This window comes from Chaetodon trifascialis, chromosome 6 (assembly GCF_039877785.1).
Source record: "Chaetodon trifascialis isolate fChaTrf1 chromosome 6, fChaTrf1.hap1, whole genome shotgun sequence".
Lineage (NCBI taxonomy): Eukaryota > Metazoa > Chordata > Actinopteri > Chaetodontiformes > Chaetodontidae > Chaetodon > Chaetodon trifascialis.
Genome location: NC_092061.1, coordinates 19,977,087 through 19,995,092, shown reverse-complemented (window position 1 = coordinate 19,995,092; position 18,006 = coordinate 19,977,087). Strand labels below are relative to the sequence as shown.

At 40.4% G+C, this 18,006-nt stretch overlaps 1 protein-coding gene across 3 annotated transcripts in view; it reads right to left on the bottom strand.

Moving 5' to 3' along the window:
- The window catches only part of LOC139332293 (protein yippee-like 1), a 32,932-nt gene extending 22,228 nt beyond the window's left edge, over positions 1 to 10,704 (bottom strand). The window contains exons 1-2 of one of the 3 annotated variants that reach the window (XM_070964125.1): positions 10,062 to 10,704; positions 2,586 to 2,870 (exon numbers count right to left, since the gene is read on the bottom strand). In XM_070964125.1, coding sequence (XP_070820226.1) covers positions 2,586 to 2,702 — 117 coding nt within the window. In that variant the 5' untranslated portion in view covers positions 2,703 to 2,870; positions 10,062 to 10,704. Of the gene's footprint in view, positions 1 to 2,585; positions 2,871 to 7,297; positions 7,521 to 9,280; positions 9,379 to 10,061 lie in introns of those variants that run through there. The other 2 variants (XM_070964127.1, XM_070964126.1) reach the window with 2 other exon arrangements.
- Positions 10,705 to 18,006: the final 7,302 nt, after the last annotated feature.

Sequence of the window (18,006 nt, the reverse complement as noted above, 5' to 3'; positions counted from 1 at the left end):
TCCACAGAGCAGCTTCATACTGAAGGTGGTGTGTTGTGATAGAAAATCCTTCACATATTCTGTGGGACTGTGCAGGGCTGCAGGGATTTTTGAATAATAGGAAAGAGGAGACTGAAAAAAATAATGAAAACTGATCTACTACTTAAAATCTAATGTGATTTTTACTTGGGGGAACATCTGAAGTTGTCAATTCATTAACTTTATTATCCCCAACGCGATATTGATTTGCAGTGCGGGCAGAGAGAAGCCTGACAAACACCTGTTAAAGTAGATCATTGCCAAGAGCGGCTACGTTTTGACAATAACAGGCAAAAACAATTAAGTACGGCAATAACCTGAGCTAACTCCCTACCAACTTAAAAAACATGCACAGTGAAGAAGAATAGTTCCAGCTCCAACACTTTTAAGTGCTACAAACGAGCACAACCCACATGCCTTTTAATAATATTACATGAAGCCGCATTAGCTGAAACATCAGATTTCTCCATTTGAAACTCTTTAGTGTGACCATGCAGGAAATGTGTGAGTTTAGTTCAATGTTAGAGTCAGTGCTAAAACTTATGAAGAATAAATTTACCAATTTTGGATTTATTGCATCCTTTTTTTAGGCGATTTAGAAAAACAAAACCTTTCTAACTTTCTGGGTTTTCTAATTTTGGTTGACAGAAATTAAGCAATTTGAAGACAACAAACTGGGCTCTAAAAACCTACAAAAGACATTTGTAAGAAATAATCAGCTAATCAAAAAATAATCCAGAGATCTACAATTAATGAAAATAACCATTGGCTGTGGCCTCAATGAAGCCTTTGACCTCTAAATTCAGCAATATCGAGCATCTAGATGAGGAGGGGAGAATGCGGCCAAAGAAAGACAAACACAGCTCAGTGCAGTCCATTTCTCTGAGTCTTGATTTTTGATCTCGTATTTTGGAAGGAAGCCTCTGAGGTCTCAGTGAGCCACAGCAGCGCTTTCAGTTTTTTATTCACCACAACAGCAAAAATAGCCAAGGCAGTGACACTTTAAAAGACCGACCAGCTCTTCTGTGTGCAACAGAGATGACTTCCATAATAATGGCAGCGGTGACTGTCATCTGAGCCTCTGAGGATTTATCGGCAGGAATAAAGTACAGATGCAAGAGCAGACAGGTACACGAGCGTTGACGATGCAATCAGACAGGTGAGCATCAAATAAGATTACATTACTGTCGAAGGCAAGTGTCATTTGCCACAGCTAATACCAGAGGACAGCACTCAATCACTGCCGAGTCCCAGCTGAGTGAGAATTCACAGTTTAGCTGAGCGCAGATTTATTCAGTTCCAAATATTCCAAGAACGCTGTCAAATGTTATCATCATGGCTCATAATGTCGTCCAAAAGATGGATAGATGAAAGATAGACTCTTTTATTTTCACTCTGACACTTCATCGGCGTTTGATTTGAATAATGAAAAACTACTTAAAATTGCAAAACCCCTGAAAACCTTTCACAGAACAGCTGAACCTTGTGCTAACGCCACAAACTTGAGTGCTAAATGTTGCTCGTGTTTGTCAGTCTGCTTCTCAGCCTGCTCCCACATGAGCACCTCTAATTTCAAAGCTGCATTAACCAATATTTTGCCTGGTAACACTGAATCAAATGTCTATATGCAATGATAGAAACAAACCGCAGCTCCAATTAGCTTTTTAGCCACTTTTAGCTCATTGTTTGGCTTTTACGGTACATTTAATGTTTAGTCTCAGAGGTCTCAACAAACTTGTTTCCAGCAGCACTGGCTGTTTTTAAAACTCTCATAAACCCACTGCGCACTACTGACTCAGCACCAATGGCAAAAACACAAAGCTAGCTAGCTGGTGAACATAGTGGAGCATTTAGCAGCTAAGGGCCCGTATATTATTCTCAGGAGCTGGTGGAGACTAAACCAGAGATAAAACAAGACTTCAAATGAATGGCTGCTGCATGTATAAATGCGCAATTGTTTGTCAACAAGCTGACTTTTCTGGTCACACCACTGGTCACAGTACTGTATATAATGGGCTAACAGCTAACATGCTCATCAGTCAGAATCATGCTGGTGCCAGTCGCAACCATCAAGATAGCCGTAGGCTGGCAAGCCTGCTGTCCAAGTGTCCGTTTGCAAGCTAGATAGCTTTGTCGCTAACAAGACAACAAGTTCCCACTGACTCTTGTCAACTGCACTGAGGTCAAAAATGTCAAGACAGTTTGATGTTGGTTAAATTTACCCGTCAAAGTTCACCAAGGTCGAACATGACACAAAACATAGATGTAGATAAACATAGATAAATGACGCTGAAGTGAATTGATTTGACCATGACAACTTATTTCAGAACATCAATGAATGGGTCCACATTCACAGTTGATGAGTGTTTCAACTACCTTTAACATTTAAGGATTATGTTTTTCCAGGTGATTTCAAGATGTCACCAAATACAGAAGAGCTGGTGGGAGACTTGGAACACAACTGCAAGTATGTATGTATGTAAACATAGATGGACCAACTGAATGTCTCGTGAAAAGCTGCAGGGTGGCTCAAGTGAAGGCGGCACATTCATGTGGAGCTGTTGTACCTTTGAGATGAGCTCGTCGTGGTTGGCCAGGTGTGCCCGGCAGTGGATGCAGCTGTAGGTGCGGTGGCAAGATGGCAGGTAAGCCTGGAAGGTCTTAGACTTGGTCATCTTCACCATGTCAGTGGGGCAGGGCTCCTCGCTGGTGTCAGGGCTGGCACTGGAAGAGTTGCAGCTCTGCTGGACTTGCTGACAGAAGAAACACTGGAAGATGCAAGCAAAAGCCGTCGTTGTTGTGGAGTGGGTGTGTGGCACGCTCCACACAGACACCACGGGAGAAAATCAAACCTGCGGGGGGAAAGAGGAAAAGAGATGTGGTGAGAGGCACGTTCCATACTTTCCATTTTTAGAGCTCATGATCTTGATTGCATTTCCAATATAAGCACATTTGCTCAACCAATCATTTGATTACTATAACCTATTATGTGATTACAGTCGCATGTTGTTGACCACCAGTGTGGCTGCACGGTGATGTAACTTCATATTACGACACGTCAAACACGCCCTTGTTTATGTAAAACCACATGCCATGTTTCGCTTGGTCACAAACTATTTCATTATTCATGGATTATGACGGGAGCGAGTCCTTGCTTGTTCAGTCCCTCTGGAGCGAATGATGCAGGATCATATTATTGTAGCTTTGAGATGAAAGTTTGGTGTTTTTGTTGTTTTGTTTGGTTGTTTTTATCAGAAAAAGCTCACAAAATCCGTCAAAGGACAATATGCATAGCCTATTTTTGAGTTTCTTAAATTTTACTTAACTGTATTATACTTTAATATAGATACACACAGACGCACACACACACACACACACACACATATGTATACACATACATGTGCATACAAACATTAGAAAAAACACTGAAAATAAAGAGGCTTTATCATGTTTTCAGTGGCTGAGATGAATTCAGCATGCCTGCAGGAGGTTCAGCTCTACAGGAACACGCGCATACCAGCTCAGCTCATAGGCAGGACAGACTAGAATAGCCGATGAGACAATGCAGCCAAGACACAATGAATGTGCGACCTTTTAAAAAAGGGAGTCAGACTGACAAAAACGACTGTGCAGGTGTACAACAACGCCAAATATTCACTTGAATGAAGACCTGTCCCCCCTCCCGCAGCAATGCTGCCACAAGAATTTGGATGCCAGCTGACCAAATATGACGTTCATGCTTAAAGTGACGCCAAAAATATGCATACTTAATCTTTTTCACCTGGAGACTCAAAAGGTAATTCATTTCCTCAAATGGCAATAAACAAACATGCCTTACTCTTACAAAAAAAAAAATCACATTATCAAAAAGGCCAATTTTGTTTTATTTGACCCGCTTCTATTTCAACATTTCCTTCTCCCTCCCTCGTTTCTACACTGCTGCCTTGCTGCCCACTGCTTTTTAAGACCCTTTAATTTATCTTGTCTGCTGAATTATCATTATTAATTGCTTTGTTTGTGTTTGTGTCTGTGGTTTACAGCCAGTGGGAACTAAAAGGCTCAGCTGTCAAAGGAAGTATTTTACACTGTTGTTCCTGTAAACGTTGCTTTCTGTGCTCAGAGATGATGGCCGTCTGGTGTCTTTAAATGGACACTGAGGTTTGCTCAAAGAACGAGCCCCTTACTAGGTTATTTCTCTGCAGTTTGTTACCGTTACTACACATCTTGATCTGTTTTTTCATCCGTTCAATTTGTTTTACATTCTTTTCGTCTTACTTTTCAATGCCTCTCAAATTATCTAACTATATTAATGCTGTATTGTTACTTGCTTGTCAGTCATGTGTAAAGCACTTTGAATGGCACCACTTTAGTTGAAAGGTGCTATTCAAATGAAGTTTAATAGATAAAATGTTAGCTCAGTTTTGGTTTCCATCGACTCCTGAGAAAAATAATCCTGAGCTGATACACGCTCAAACTTCTTCCCCAGCTAAACCGCCAACTTTGTCTGTCCACCGACTCGCTTCAGCTGGCTAAACGTTAGCTCACTTTAGCTTGATACTGTTGGGTAATTAATATTGCTGAGTCTGCTTGCATCCGATGAGATGTTCTGATTTACACCGACCCTCGGGGCATGTGTAACCATTTAGCTGTCTCTTTGAGTTATGTTGTAATTTATCTCTGTGATACAACCGCTTTAACTTAAGTTAAGCATAAATCACAACTTTGTAATAACTTATGTTATAATTAGACTGAGTTTGGACTGGATGAGAATCAGCACCTCCAGATCTGAGGCCATTGTTCTCTGCTGGAAAGCGGTGGATTGATTGGTCCCTCTGGGTTGGGAGTGACTTGCCTCAAGCATCGGAGTTCAGGTATTTCGAAATCTTGTTAACAATGGAGCGGGTAGATTGGTTCGGCCTCAGCAGTAATGCCGGCGCTGTGCCGGACCATTGTGGTGGAGAGACAGCTGAGCCAGAAGGCAAAGCTTACGATTTACAAGTCGATCCAACCCTCACCTGCAGTCTTCTGGGTAGCGACTGAAAGAATGAGATTGCGGTACAGGAGGCTGTAATAAATGTCCTGTGTCGGGTGGCTGGGCTAATGCTTGGAGATGAGTGAGGAGCTCAGACATGCAGAGGGAGCCTGGAGCAGAGCCACTGCTCCTCCACTGTGAAAGCAGCCAGTTGAAGTGGTTTGAGCATCTGATCAGGAGAACTAGTTTGCTTACATTGTCTGACTACTACTATTAACTTAAACGAAGGATGTGGGTATTTTTCTCACCACTGTACTGCTCTCATGGATCACCTGTCAGTCAAACTGTGTAGGCGGGACTATGACATCTTGTGTCTTTTGTTGTTGATTAAAACCAGCCTGCCTATAGGTGGTGCTGTTTATCAGGTCAGACTGTCATTTCTTAGATTTACTGTCAAAACACTTTCAGAAAACACACTTTCAGTGCAGCTGAGGATCTTTTTTGGTGACAGTAATGAGAAAAAGAGCTACTTGTATGAAACTGCTGAGTACTTTTGTTCATACCACTGTATGATCAGCAACAAAATGACACTTTCTGTCTGCCATAGTTTGTAATCTGCTACCTCTTTTGAAAGAGTATCTGCAATTTAAAAAGATGACAGACATTAAAGCGATGTATTCTTATTGTTGAACAAAAGTGTTGAATTAAGGGAAAAAAAACTACCTGTTGTCATTTTTTCCTCAAACTACCTTTGTCTTAAAAATATACAGTCTACCACAGCCCACGGCCTCAAGAGCCACTCTAACGAACAATGCAGCAAAACAAAGGTTGCACCTTGTTAAAAAACACAACAATAACGCTGCTGCATCCCTGAGAGTGAAAACACAATGAAAACGAGCTTCAGCGGCTCCAGAACTTTCCAGTTGAGCTCAATGCGCTGCAACAGGAAGAGCAGCACCGAGACAGAAGCCAGCAGCCAGACGAGAAAACAAAGGGGCTTCCGCAACTCAACAGGAAGCAGCCGTGACGTGAAGCATGGCTGCTCTGCAGACACACACACGCGTCTGGGAAGGCACAGAGGTGAGAATGGCATCCCAACGCCGTGGCTCCAGACGAGCCATATTTTCATACATACTGTATAATCTGCACAGGTGCCTGAGGCATAATCCCTGCATGAAAAGGACAAAATCCCCTTTCTGAATTAGCCCAGTTTAACCTCTGCGGCACGTGCACAGGGAAAAGTAAACACACACAGACACAAGAGCTTTATAAGTGTGTCACTCTCCAGCATCATCGCCATCAGTGATTAAATGAGCTTTGTGCAGCACATCCCTATAGAGGAAGGGTTGTCTCACTCACACACGCACGCACACACACACAGACAACAGCATGCTGTTTTTTGCGTTAAGACACTCCTCCTCTTCCAATACACACACGGTGACAGCATGACATGACGCACGCACACATTTTGCTTCATAAATGCCAAATAAGGACAAGTAAACATCTGTGGAGCTATTTGTTTATTTGTTTGTTTTGGTCTTCTGTGAAGCCTTAAGGCTTAAGGGTATTTGACAGCACATGGTTTCCTTTGTGTTCACTTTTTATGATCTTATTTTAGCATTTTCTGCGTTTTTCTTTAACTGCAACAGCTGACAAATACTTGAAAATGACGCAATGAATCATATAAAATCATTTCCTGGCAGCAGAATTCGCGTATCCTATGTTACAGCCTTCTCCATCACCTGGATACAGGTGAAAATTTGGATTTAAATGAAGTTGTACTGAAGGATAAAAGACAGTAAAACTACATAAAAAGGAGACGTGAGTGGAGTCGACAGGTAACGCAGCAGGAACAGCTGATAGGCAAACTGAGCAAAGTGAAAACAAAGAGGCAGCACACTGTGCGTCTCTGGTAACCACGAACAGGAAGAAGTGTCCAGACAAAAGACTCCACTGAATCTCACCACAAAAGCAGCACATTAACGACACAACATGCCTTTTCACGGGAATATTTAGATTCTGGACAAGTTAATCTTGACATTACAATGTTTTGCAACCTCCCTCCTTCCTCTTTTTCCTCCACCTTCTCTTCTAAATGTGTTTATTCCCCAACAAAGAGCACGACGCCAGCTCAAGTGCAACAGTGTCGCTGTGCTGGCTGTTTTCTTGTTTGTTTTTCCGAGCCTGATGCGGTCTGTGAATCCAGCACGACACCAGAACCGTGTTTGCTGCTTTTCTGTCAGTTTCTTTCTTTTCTTTTTCTCTTTTTTTTGTTGGAGGTAAACATTTCCCTGCTGCTGTACTCACCACCTGGATCAGATCTGAGCAAAACGCAGCTTGGTGGAAAACTGCTTGCTGGAGAAGGAGAAAGATGTTTTTTGGAGTTAAATAAATGATTGTCGTCGTCCCAGGCTCTGGTCCATGGGTGATGCTGCCAGATGGGAACTTATTGTTGTGTCCTTTGGGTGCTGACGGATCTCATTTTTCCCAACACGGGCTTTTGTTGTGTCTTTTGTGTGCGTAATGGACTGGCCTGGTTACTTTGGTACGGAAACGTCAGCACGTGGGGCGGGAGATGGAGCTGGGATTGACTGACGGTCTGGCCAATAGGTGGCGGCGCTGCCTTCAGGCTCCCGTGGGAAAGATGGAAACCAGGCACTCGGGGAAAATAAAATGTTTTATTTCTTTACTATTCGAACATTCCATTGATATTATGTTTTATTCGAAGTTGAATTATTATTTCATGTGTTCTTAAGCATCCTCTATTTATTACCTGACCAATTGATTTCATTCCCTCACATACAATATTTATATTTAATTATTTACTGCTACTTCATTATCTCTATTTCTGTGTCACTATTTGTACTTACTGTTTAGGTACAGAGTATATAGTTTTTAATTTAAAACATTTTACCTTTGTTTTTGACCAAATTTACAATTTGGATTTTGGCTGTTTGTTTTTATGTTTCTTTACTCAGACCTGACACGTGCTGCCTTGGTATGCTTTCTAGGAATAAAAGATCATTTGAGTCCTCTCCCATGTGTGTTTCACATTATGTTTAAGGTTGTCTGGGAACTGAACCCAACTTTTCTAAAGCAGTTTTAAGTGGAGGTAAAGATTTGTATGTTGCAAGTGTGTGTGTGTGTGTGTGTGTGTGTGTGTGTGTGTGTGTGTGTGTGTGTGTGTGTGTGTGTGTGTGTCAAAGTTGAGAATCATTCTTCATAAGCAACAAATATAATCATATCGGCCCGTTTCAGTTTCAGAAAAACAACGCTCTGAAAGGTACTGTTTTGTTATTACTGAAAAGATTATTTCCCATGCGACCTGAACGCGCCACTGTCGGGAGGAGGGAGCGCACAGATACCCGGATGTGTAAATAAATACAAGATGAGAATATGAATCTGACTCTTCTTCTTTCTGTCAAATGAAAAACAATACTTTTTGTTTGTCATGCTTGGTTTTCCACCTGCAGCTCTCTGTAACAATAAAGGCAGAGTCACACTTGGTTTCTGTACGTTTTCGACACATTTGTCACAAATTACCAGTTGCATGATGAATCATTTCTATATGCATCACAATGTGGACTGATTAAGTGGCATTACAGGTTGAAGAGAAAGGATCCTGAAATGTCTTCGAAGGATGCCAAACACAGCAAAACATAGGATCTGACACTATCCAGATACCATATGGAAGCAGAAGCACCAGAAAGCAACATAAATCATAACTGCGAAGCATAGAAACACTACAACAATAATATAGGACCATTTTTCTTGAAAAGCAGTCGAACAGTTCTCTGAGGTTTAGCGCCAAAACGAGCCCACTAGTTCATTTTAGAAACAGATCAATAGATTCATGGTGTGTTTCTTTGGGCTTTGACATGTAAGACAAAGCTGCAATTCTTACTTTATAATAAACAAAAAAGCAAAAAAGCAAAACAGCAGCCTGATGCGCCCCCCTCCCCCTCCCCCTCATCCTTATCCTGCTGCTGCACTGTTTATGTCAGTACTGCATCAGCCTGACATTTAACTGATACACATCTGAAACATAATGCCACAGATGAGGTCATTAAATGAGGGGAAAAAAATGCTGAAATTAAACACTAAGCTGGTACCTGCCCCCCAAATAAAAGCCTGCCCTCGTGCTACCCTTGCTGCGTCGAGGACGCGCGTCAACAACAATTCATGGACTGCTTTTATGTGCACTCCCTTTCATTGAAAAAAAAAAAAACCAAAGAGTTGAATCAAACACAACGTTGACGACGCAGCATGAGCCAGGTTATGTTGCAATACCTTGACACCCTCAGAAGTGCCGCTCCACCACAGGATGCACGTAAACACAACACTGCACGCTGCAGCTTCACTCATGGGTGCAGGCTGTGTGCGCGTGAGCGTTATGAAATCCATCCTTTCACTGTGTTTTTGTCCCCTGTTCACGTGGCACCATAAGCCCCCCAAAACTGACCGAGATCTGCAGCCAAAGAGGCACACGGATGATGATGATGAGGATGATGAGGATCATTACGGAGAGAGCGCATATCATCAGCTGAAAGGGGAGCTGCACGGCAGGGATTTTGTTCTTGAATGTAACTCGAATATCACATTGCAAAACGTGTCTCATTAAAGCAAGGAGACACTGTAACATTATAATTAATGTAAGCGGGTTATTAAAGGCCTACCATTATGTAAATCCTACAGAAGTGTCATCACAGAGGAACGGGAAATTCAATATTAGCATATAAATGGCTCGCTTTACGTTTCCTGGGTTATTCTGCATATATTCTAAGACTGTTAATGGAATATTTAAGTGTTTTTCCATGCATAACATAGCCTAGTTTAAACGTCGCAAAACACAAGAAGCCTAATCCTCGGATGAATTTAAGCATGATATAAACATCCAAAAATTGTAAGTGCTTGGTGCAACAGGAAACAAACACAAGTATTATGACAGCGACAAACTCACCACACAGACACACACATTAGAGTGTCTAAGGGGACATTACAGCAGTTATGACAGTGATTTTCCTAACAAACACACGCGTGTCCTCCAGCAGGTCACTGGCTCTCCACTCACCCCAGAAACACTTCGCCTTCCCCCCATCGGAAACCAAAATAACCCGCTGAAGATTCTGTTTCTCCACCGGAGCTGCAGGAGTCTGGCTGTTAGTTAAAAAAATAAAAAATAAAAAAATAAAAAATTAAGACGCCTTCACCGTCCCATAAAGGTAGCAGCAGCTCGTCTAGGTCGGGCCGAGTGCCATTAAAAAGTCTCCAAAAACATTAGATGTCCTCGGTGGATCTTCTCTGCGATCATACAGCTCTCTGCGCTAAAGCGTGAAATCAGCCGGATATCTCCGTTGGTCCCATCCGTGAGGCCTGTCACAGCGTGTGCATGCTGGAGCAGCTTGCAGCTTTTTGAAGGATTTTAAGGTCTGTGCCTTCAGCTCTCCGACATCAGCGGCAGGACAGGCCGAGCTGTCCCGTCTGCGGCCTTATTTATACTGAAATCCTAATCAGCTCTGTGATGCGCAGCGCGCTTTGAATAATGTACTAAAACATTCACGACCGTGCAGCTGTCACACCAGACCGCCCGATGGGTTTTAAAGTGTTTCTATTCCCACCGGGACGGGGCGTCATCTGACTTTGGTTTAAAACATCAACAAAAAGTGTGAAAAAACGGTGTTTTATTCCATCTACCAGTGCTGGCTTCAGGTGCTGTTGGAATTAAGAAAGTTGAGAAATGAGCGTACAACGTCAACGTGTAACTCTCAGTACCATCCTTAACATTATTATCGTCCCATAGGAATACAGTGATGTCAATTAATAGCAACGATATGTAGTCCAAAAAACCTCAAAATTCGTAAAATACACTATTATTAAATTAAATTAACGAGGTGAAAACTTTTTTTTTTTTTTTTGACAAATCAACATGTCAACACAAGGCACAACTTAACTGTTTCTGAGGCTTTCAGTCACATTTGGTTGTCTTTCTCACAGGATGAAGTTGCTTAGTTGTCATTGTGATGGTTCAGGCCTCGTTATTGGATGGAATACAAAGAACAAAGCAGCTAAAGTAAGTTTGTTTTCAGTTTCTCAGTTTGACAGGCTTGAAAGTATTGCTGTTTTAGACGATTACGTGTATTTTAGGCTTTAAACTGAGTTTGCAACTTGAAATGCAATTTGTCACAAAGTGATTTACTTGGATTTAATTATTTTCCTTGGTGGTAAAGGAAGAAATCATGGGCATCATGTTGATAGCTGCCAGTACTGTATATTCAGTAACTGAGCCTCTCTTATTCATGTTTTTTGATTGCACTATTCAGCTTTTACTTGTTACGTAGCTTAAAGCCTCTAACGAGTTTAAAAAAGAGTTTGCTGGATGTCGTTTAGCTGCTACTTCCGATCAAAACATCTGAAAGCACGTCTTCCCCTTAAAAACCTTTAATTTGATCTTTGTAGAGGTACGTGAACGCAGCAGTAGCCTAGCTACACAGCCGGTTCTACAAATAGCGTCCAATCAGCGAGAAGAAGTGTATACATCTGAGCAATCCACTGCGACGGAGGGCGGGGTTAGCAGTCCACAACCAATCAACCCGAGGCCAGACTGTGGACAGCGCGCGCTCGCGTGGCAGAGGATTGTTTTTGGCTGTGCGCGTTACCGCCACAGACGCGTGCCAAGAGCTAATACCGGATGATGCGCATGCGTGGCCGCATTGCAAGCACGTGGTCAAAAAGAGCAGGTAAACAAACCCTCTCAAAATCAATACAGTTGATTGATATTTAATACAGGTGTTTACTGTACTTTGATCACATATCTTTATGCCATGTTTAAGATAGTGTTTATTTGTTAATTATTTTCTAACTTATTTTTACATTTTATAATTTTATAAAATAATTTTAAACACAGTTACTTTTTTAAATGTCCGGAAACCTGTTTTGACTGCTTCCTTTCTTATTCACTTTCATTGTTTTTATTTTGTGAAGCAAATAGCATTAAATTCGTATTAATGTTCGTAGATTTAATAGGTTAATAAATCTGGATTTAGCATTCTTTCAAAAAGGAGAGGTGTATGATTGACAGCAAAGAATCGTCCATTATTGTGACTGGGTCGAGTTTTGCTTCAGCTTTTTAAAATCAAAGGAAACTAATTAAATTTTGACCTTGCTATAACTTGTAGGCCCCAGAAGTGAGTGACATTAATTTATGAATCAGACTGCTTAACATCAGTGGATTAAGGAGAGACTGCGGTATTAGCTAATACAACAGCGCCCCCTAAAGGACACTGCGGCATAAATTGGCTAAAATGCATTGTGAGTGATGTTATTCAATGTGCTGAAAGTCGATTGATTTGAGGACTTGTCCCATTCTTGGTTGGGCATTATTGTGTATATTTATCTTTGTATATTTGTATGAGCTTTAAAACAATGCATCCTTACCGATTCCTCCTGACCTTCATCATTTTCAATGCACCATGTTTGATCCACAACTAAACAGAAATACTGTTAGAAAAAAAGAGTTCAAATTTCCCTTGAGTGCAAAGGCTTTTAACCGTTTCCTCAAAAAAAAAAAGAAAATGAAAAAAAAGAGGAAAGAAAATAGAGACAGACAACAGGAAATTGCCTCATTTGATGCCTCAGAGAAGTCACAACAGGAAATGGTGCAAACCTTCCCAGTGGTGGAAATTACACAAGCTTCAAGCAGATAAAGTATATTAAGTAATGATGAATGATGAGTACTTTTTATTTAGGTACTTTAAATATATTTTGATACTAAAACTTTTTCAAGTAAAATTCTGAATGCAGGACTTATACTTGTAAAAGAGTATTTCTACATGGCGGTATTGGTACTTAATAAAAGATGTGTGACTTCCTCCACCTCTGAAAGTCTCTGTCATGCATTTACCCTTCAGCTTGTGTTGCTCATTCTTACATGAGGTAACACGCTGCCTGGGACTGGAGTGGCACTAAACTGAGCTGCGAGCCCATCATCACTGAATGAATGAACTGATGATAATCAATAATACTCAATAATGACATTGACAAAGAAATTGTATTTGATATGGATTGGTCGCGTCATAGCTGATACCTCACCCACTCCACTGGTCAAGATGCAGCACACTGAATTGGTGTATCACTATCAATCTTACCTGTGAAGGAAAATTCATCAATGAATAAATGTTTCGTAATGAAACATGGTTAATAAAGTGAGCCCACAGCTGACTGACATCATGCAGGATTCGTCCCTGTTTGTCTGTATATTCATGTTTTTTCAATGTGCACCTTTGTGCTTTGTGTTTCTTTTTGCTGAACTTCTGCGGTAGTGAGCTTTATGAATGTTGCATGAAATAATGTGTGAAATGCACGTTTGCTTTAAATAAACCCTGTAAAAACTCTAGACTCCAGATGTAAATTTTGATCTTCCAAACTTTTAAAAAAGGAGGAAAGTTTGCTGAAGGAGCCAAAGAATCTTACACGTTTAACATTTGGTCCTCAGACCTTCATCAGGTAACGTGTCAGGTCAAACAGTGCAAACAGTGCATATTTATAAATATAAGTCACCAAATTATTAATTTTTAAAAAAATGCTACCTGCCAATAAGAGTTTTTAGTGTGCACGGATGTGTTTGGAGATGTCATCCCATCATCCAAGATTGTTGTGTTTTTGAGTCTTGCAGGAGTTATTCTGAATTTAGGATAATTTTGCTTCCATTAAATCCTTGAAATGTATAAAACAAAATCAAATATAGCAGAAAGCAATCAACTTTCAAAAACCTTGTCCCTCTTCAAAAAGTTTGGGAGTTTATCAACTGACTTTTTAGGGAACATTTCGACATTTCAGGAAATGCTGTTTCTCTTCTCGTTATCTTAGCGTGAAGTCTTGTAATGGGGAATCGGCTTCGTGAAGTCTCAAGAAGTCACAGCTCCTGGCTCAGAAACAGTCTGGTACATAACCTCCTGTAAAACCACACTGAAGTGCAAAAACTTGTTTTTACTCTCCACGTTTAGTACAGATCAAACAAACAAGGCATAACTTGTGTGAAGTGCTACGAGTTTGATTTTATTAGCTTTGGACGTAACCACACAGGCCTCTTCCCCCGAGGCTGCTGGCTGTAGCTTCATATTTGGCGTTCAGATGTGAGTGGTATCGATCTTCTTGTCTAACTCTTGGCAAAAAAGCAAAAAAAAATTCCCAACATGTCAAACTATCCCTTTAAGTGGATTTAACTGTGCATTTAACTGTTATACTGTGTTCTCCTGTAAATTTTTATTTTGTAATTCTGAACGTAATGATGGACGCTGACAGCGGTTAAAGAAGTCGTCTCCCGTGCTTCTGAAATGCGTGCAATTTCCTTGAACTCTGGATTACAAAGAGACTTCACAGAGATGTTAATGAAGGTACAGTGTTTTTAATGAACGTCTATTTAAATGTCATGGCAGAGTTGCAAAAAAAAAAGAAAAACATTAAAAACAGATTTTTCAAAGTGGCAGTCAGTCTTTAATAATAGCAAAGAAATGCTTCGTTCAAGTCAAATCCTTCACACGACAGCAAAATAAAACTGACTGATCAAATGATTTCAATGGCAGGTCAAACAGGAACCTTTAAAGTACAACCAAGGATTTTTTTCTCTTTCAGAAATGTTAACTACACAATTAAAGGTTTATACTGATCAAAACATACAGAGTGAAGTAGTTCCACTGGAGACAACTCAAACGAGATTAGTGTCTGATAGAAACATAACATTCATTTTACAATAAAAATATCTGCACGAAAACATCAAAAAAGAAAAAAAAAAAGGCTCAAGGAAAAAAAGGGTAACGCAAAAAATAGAAATGTTTGCTTTTCATCTTTTCAATACAGTCACAAATCACACAGCTGTGGCAACAAATCTCTTTAAAATTTACATAACTGAAAGATAAGGATACCCGCCCGTCATCCCTCCCACCCCCAGAATTGATTGTGTTCATTTTTAAGAGCGTATACTGCGATTACAACGGATTCCCGACTAAACAAAAGCTGCACATCTTGGATATCAAGACTATCGAAAAAGGCACAAACAGACAGGTTGCACAAAGAACTCAGCAGAAGCTTTTTTAAACAGCTAATCCCAGTAAGGTTTCCAGTGCCCTTAATGTTCTAACTAAACCCCCAAAAAAGACTATCTACAGGTGAGTCAAGTCCCAGCAGGCACCTCGGATTACAAGTCCCATTCCAACTACTGTAGAAGCAAGTGCATTTAATAATCGCACGACAGACGACGGGTGTACGGCATACAGCGAGAGTGAGGAGCACTGGGACAGATGAGCCTTTACCTCACGTTAAACGTCTGCTCGGCTCAAATTTGTGAGTGCAAAAACGGTCATTTCTGCAGCGGAGTCTTTCAGATTTCATCAGATGAGTTCAGTCTCTGTCGATGGGACCAACAATACTAGATTCTTGAGTGTGAGCAGAGAGGAAACTGATCAAAGTTTTCAAACTTTGTCATTCTATAATGACTATTTTTATAGGTCTGCTATATCGTAATATTTCACTTTAAGTTTCCTGGAAAGAACTGTGTAATTTTGCACAAATTAGACTGAAAATAAGGACAAAATTTTGGACATTTATATAAGTTGAGTTAAATGTATTAAGTTTAAAGCGAGGTGTTGATTTTCAGGGGTACTTCCTTGAAAGGACTGCACATTTTAAACTTAAGTTTATACTTCATTCATCAATCATTTATTACTGGATGCTTTCATTCTTGTGTATTTTCTGCTTGCATGGAGACAAAAAGTGGACAAATTTAACACTATATATGGAGCTGATTGGCAGAAAATAAATGGTAAGAATTCTGATAAATGACTCCTCTAAGTTATTTATCAAGGTAAACTACTAAACATTAGCCTGTAACAGCTTCTCTAAACAGTTTCGTATCATCATTAACTTAATGTCTCTCAATCCTGGACTGTTGGTGTGATTAAAAAAAACTCTCTGAAAAATCTGGAGATGTTTTTTTAGTCCAAATGATTAACCAGAAAAGCAATGAGCAGATTAAACGATGATGGAAATTACACTGTACAGTCAGAACCAAACGACATTGTTCTTTTCAGGAAACTTTCTCGGAAGATTAAGAATTTACAGACCTGCAAGATAAAGCATTACAGATTTTTTTTTTCACTAAATCATGAACCCACATTTGCTATCTTATGTCAGCAGGCTGGCTAGCTTCCTTAGATAATTACAGATTCATCTGATTCGTCTTAAAGAGCAACTTCACATCATCTGAAAATCTTGTTCTCGCTGACCTCCAGCGGTTTAACTTCTCGTCTGGCTGCAGTGATGTGTCAGCACACCGTGACATCACTGTCGGGTGACCGACCGACCGATTATGGCTTGAGTGGATTTCAGCAGAGCTTTAGCGTCCTCTCTCGTTTTCCCACTCAGTTTCAGTCCAGCATCATTGAGCCAGAACAAAAAGAAAAACACAAAGTTAAACTGTGATTCGACCAGAGCAGAGCAGCTCTCTGTTTGGACATCTCAAGCTTGCTTTTTCACACGTACGCAAATGTCGAATAAGAATCAAAAGTTCGGTTAAGCTTCATTTTTCAGACCGAAACACAAATATCAAGAGTCTACAGCTCAGCCAGTACTTTTGTCACAGACTACATACATCGTTGTCGTCATCGGAACGAATGAAAGATCAGCCAAAGCAGCTCAATAGTAAGAAAATGTCTGATTTTAGACTGAAATCTCCCATTTCTCACTTTAAGTGCCAAAGGGGGAAAGATTCTTACAGAATCCGTTCAGATAGATTTTGACTTTTATCTACTCAGAGATGCTTTTGTGTAAATAATACTACGTTGTTTCATTCACTAGGTCACTCACACAACACCAAATGAGCTGTTCTTCTGAAGTCGTGGTACTGTGACCCCACAAAAAAGGCTCGGTGTACCATGAAACTGAACAGATTTGAGGCCCACTTGTAAACAAACTGAAACGGCATCCATTCGATGCTGAAGTGAAATGAGATGACACAGTTGAAGCCTCAGCACTGCTGGCATGTTGGTTCTTTCCCCAAAGTTTCCACATATATAATCTTTAGTCATAATTCCTTTTGCTTGAAATAAAATATTCAAATTCAACAGTCTTTCAACAGAAGTAAAAATATTTTACTTTACTTTTTTTTCTTTTTGTTTTTTATGCCACTGCAGGCGTCTGCTGGTAGTGACACTGCCAACTGTTATCAGCGTGAAAATGTGCAATTTAAAGCAAAATAATGTGAAATGTTAAAGATGATCTTTTACATTTTAGTATTATTTCAACTGTATCAGGCCTGCATCCCATTTCTCAGGTTCAGGAATTATCATGTTTGGTGGTTTCTGTGATATAAATACAGATATATGGTTATTCTCCTATTTGCAACCACAACAAGATGTCTTAGCATGCAGATGGAGTTTGGCTAAAAACAAGGGGACTGAAATCTGTAGACTTCACAACGATGGAAACAAAATATAGACAGACGAGAGAGAGTGTCGAAGCAAAAGAAAGAAAGAGGACGAAAAGCACCATGTGATTGGGAAGTGTGATATACCACGAAAGGTGCAACAGAAAGAGCCTGGGCGCTCTCCTGGCAGGTCTGCCCGGCTTGTGTGGCACTTAACATCGTTGTCTTTGTATACAGAGCTTATAACAGTCATGCAAAGGGCACAGTATTATTCTAACAAGGCGAGAGAGAGAGATTAACAGAGACTGAAGAGGAGAAAGGAAAACACCAAACGGGACGAAAGGGGAGGCACAACAACGCTTCCTCCAGACGATACGACTTCTGTGTGATAACTGAATTCTTGTCCTGACGCAGAAAATTTTCCCCCATTTGAAAAATATCATACTGTACATACAGACTTCTAGGAAATAAACAGACGTTTCCTTTAGTTTCTCATGGCTAAGGCAGAAATTGATGGTGAAACCTTTGGACGCGCCTGTGACTCGGCGCATCGACACACAGCCTGACATCGCACTGAAGCCTATGAGATGAAAACAGG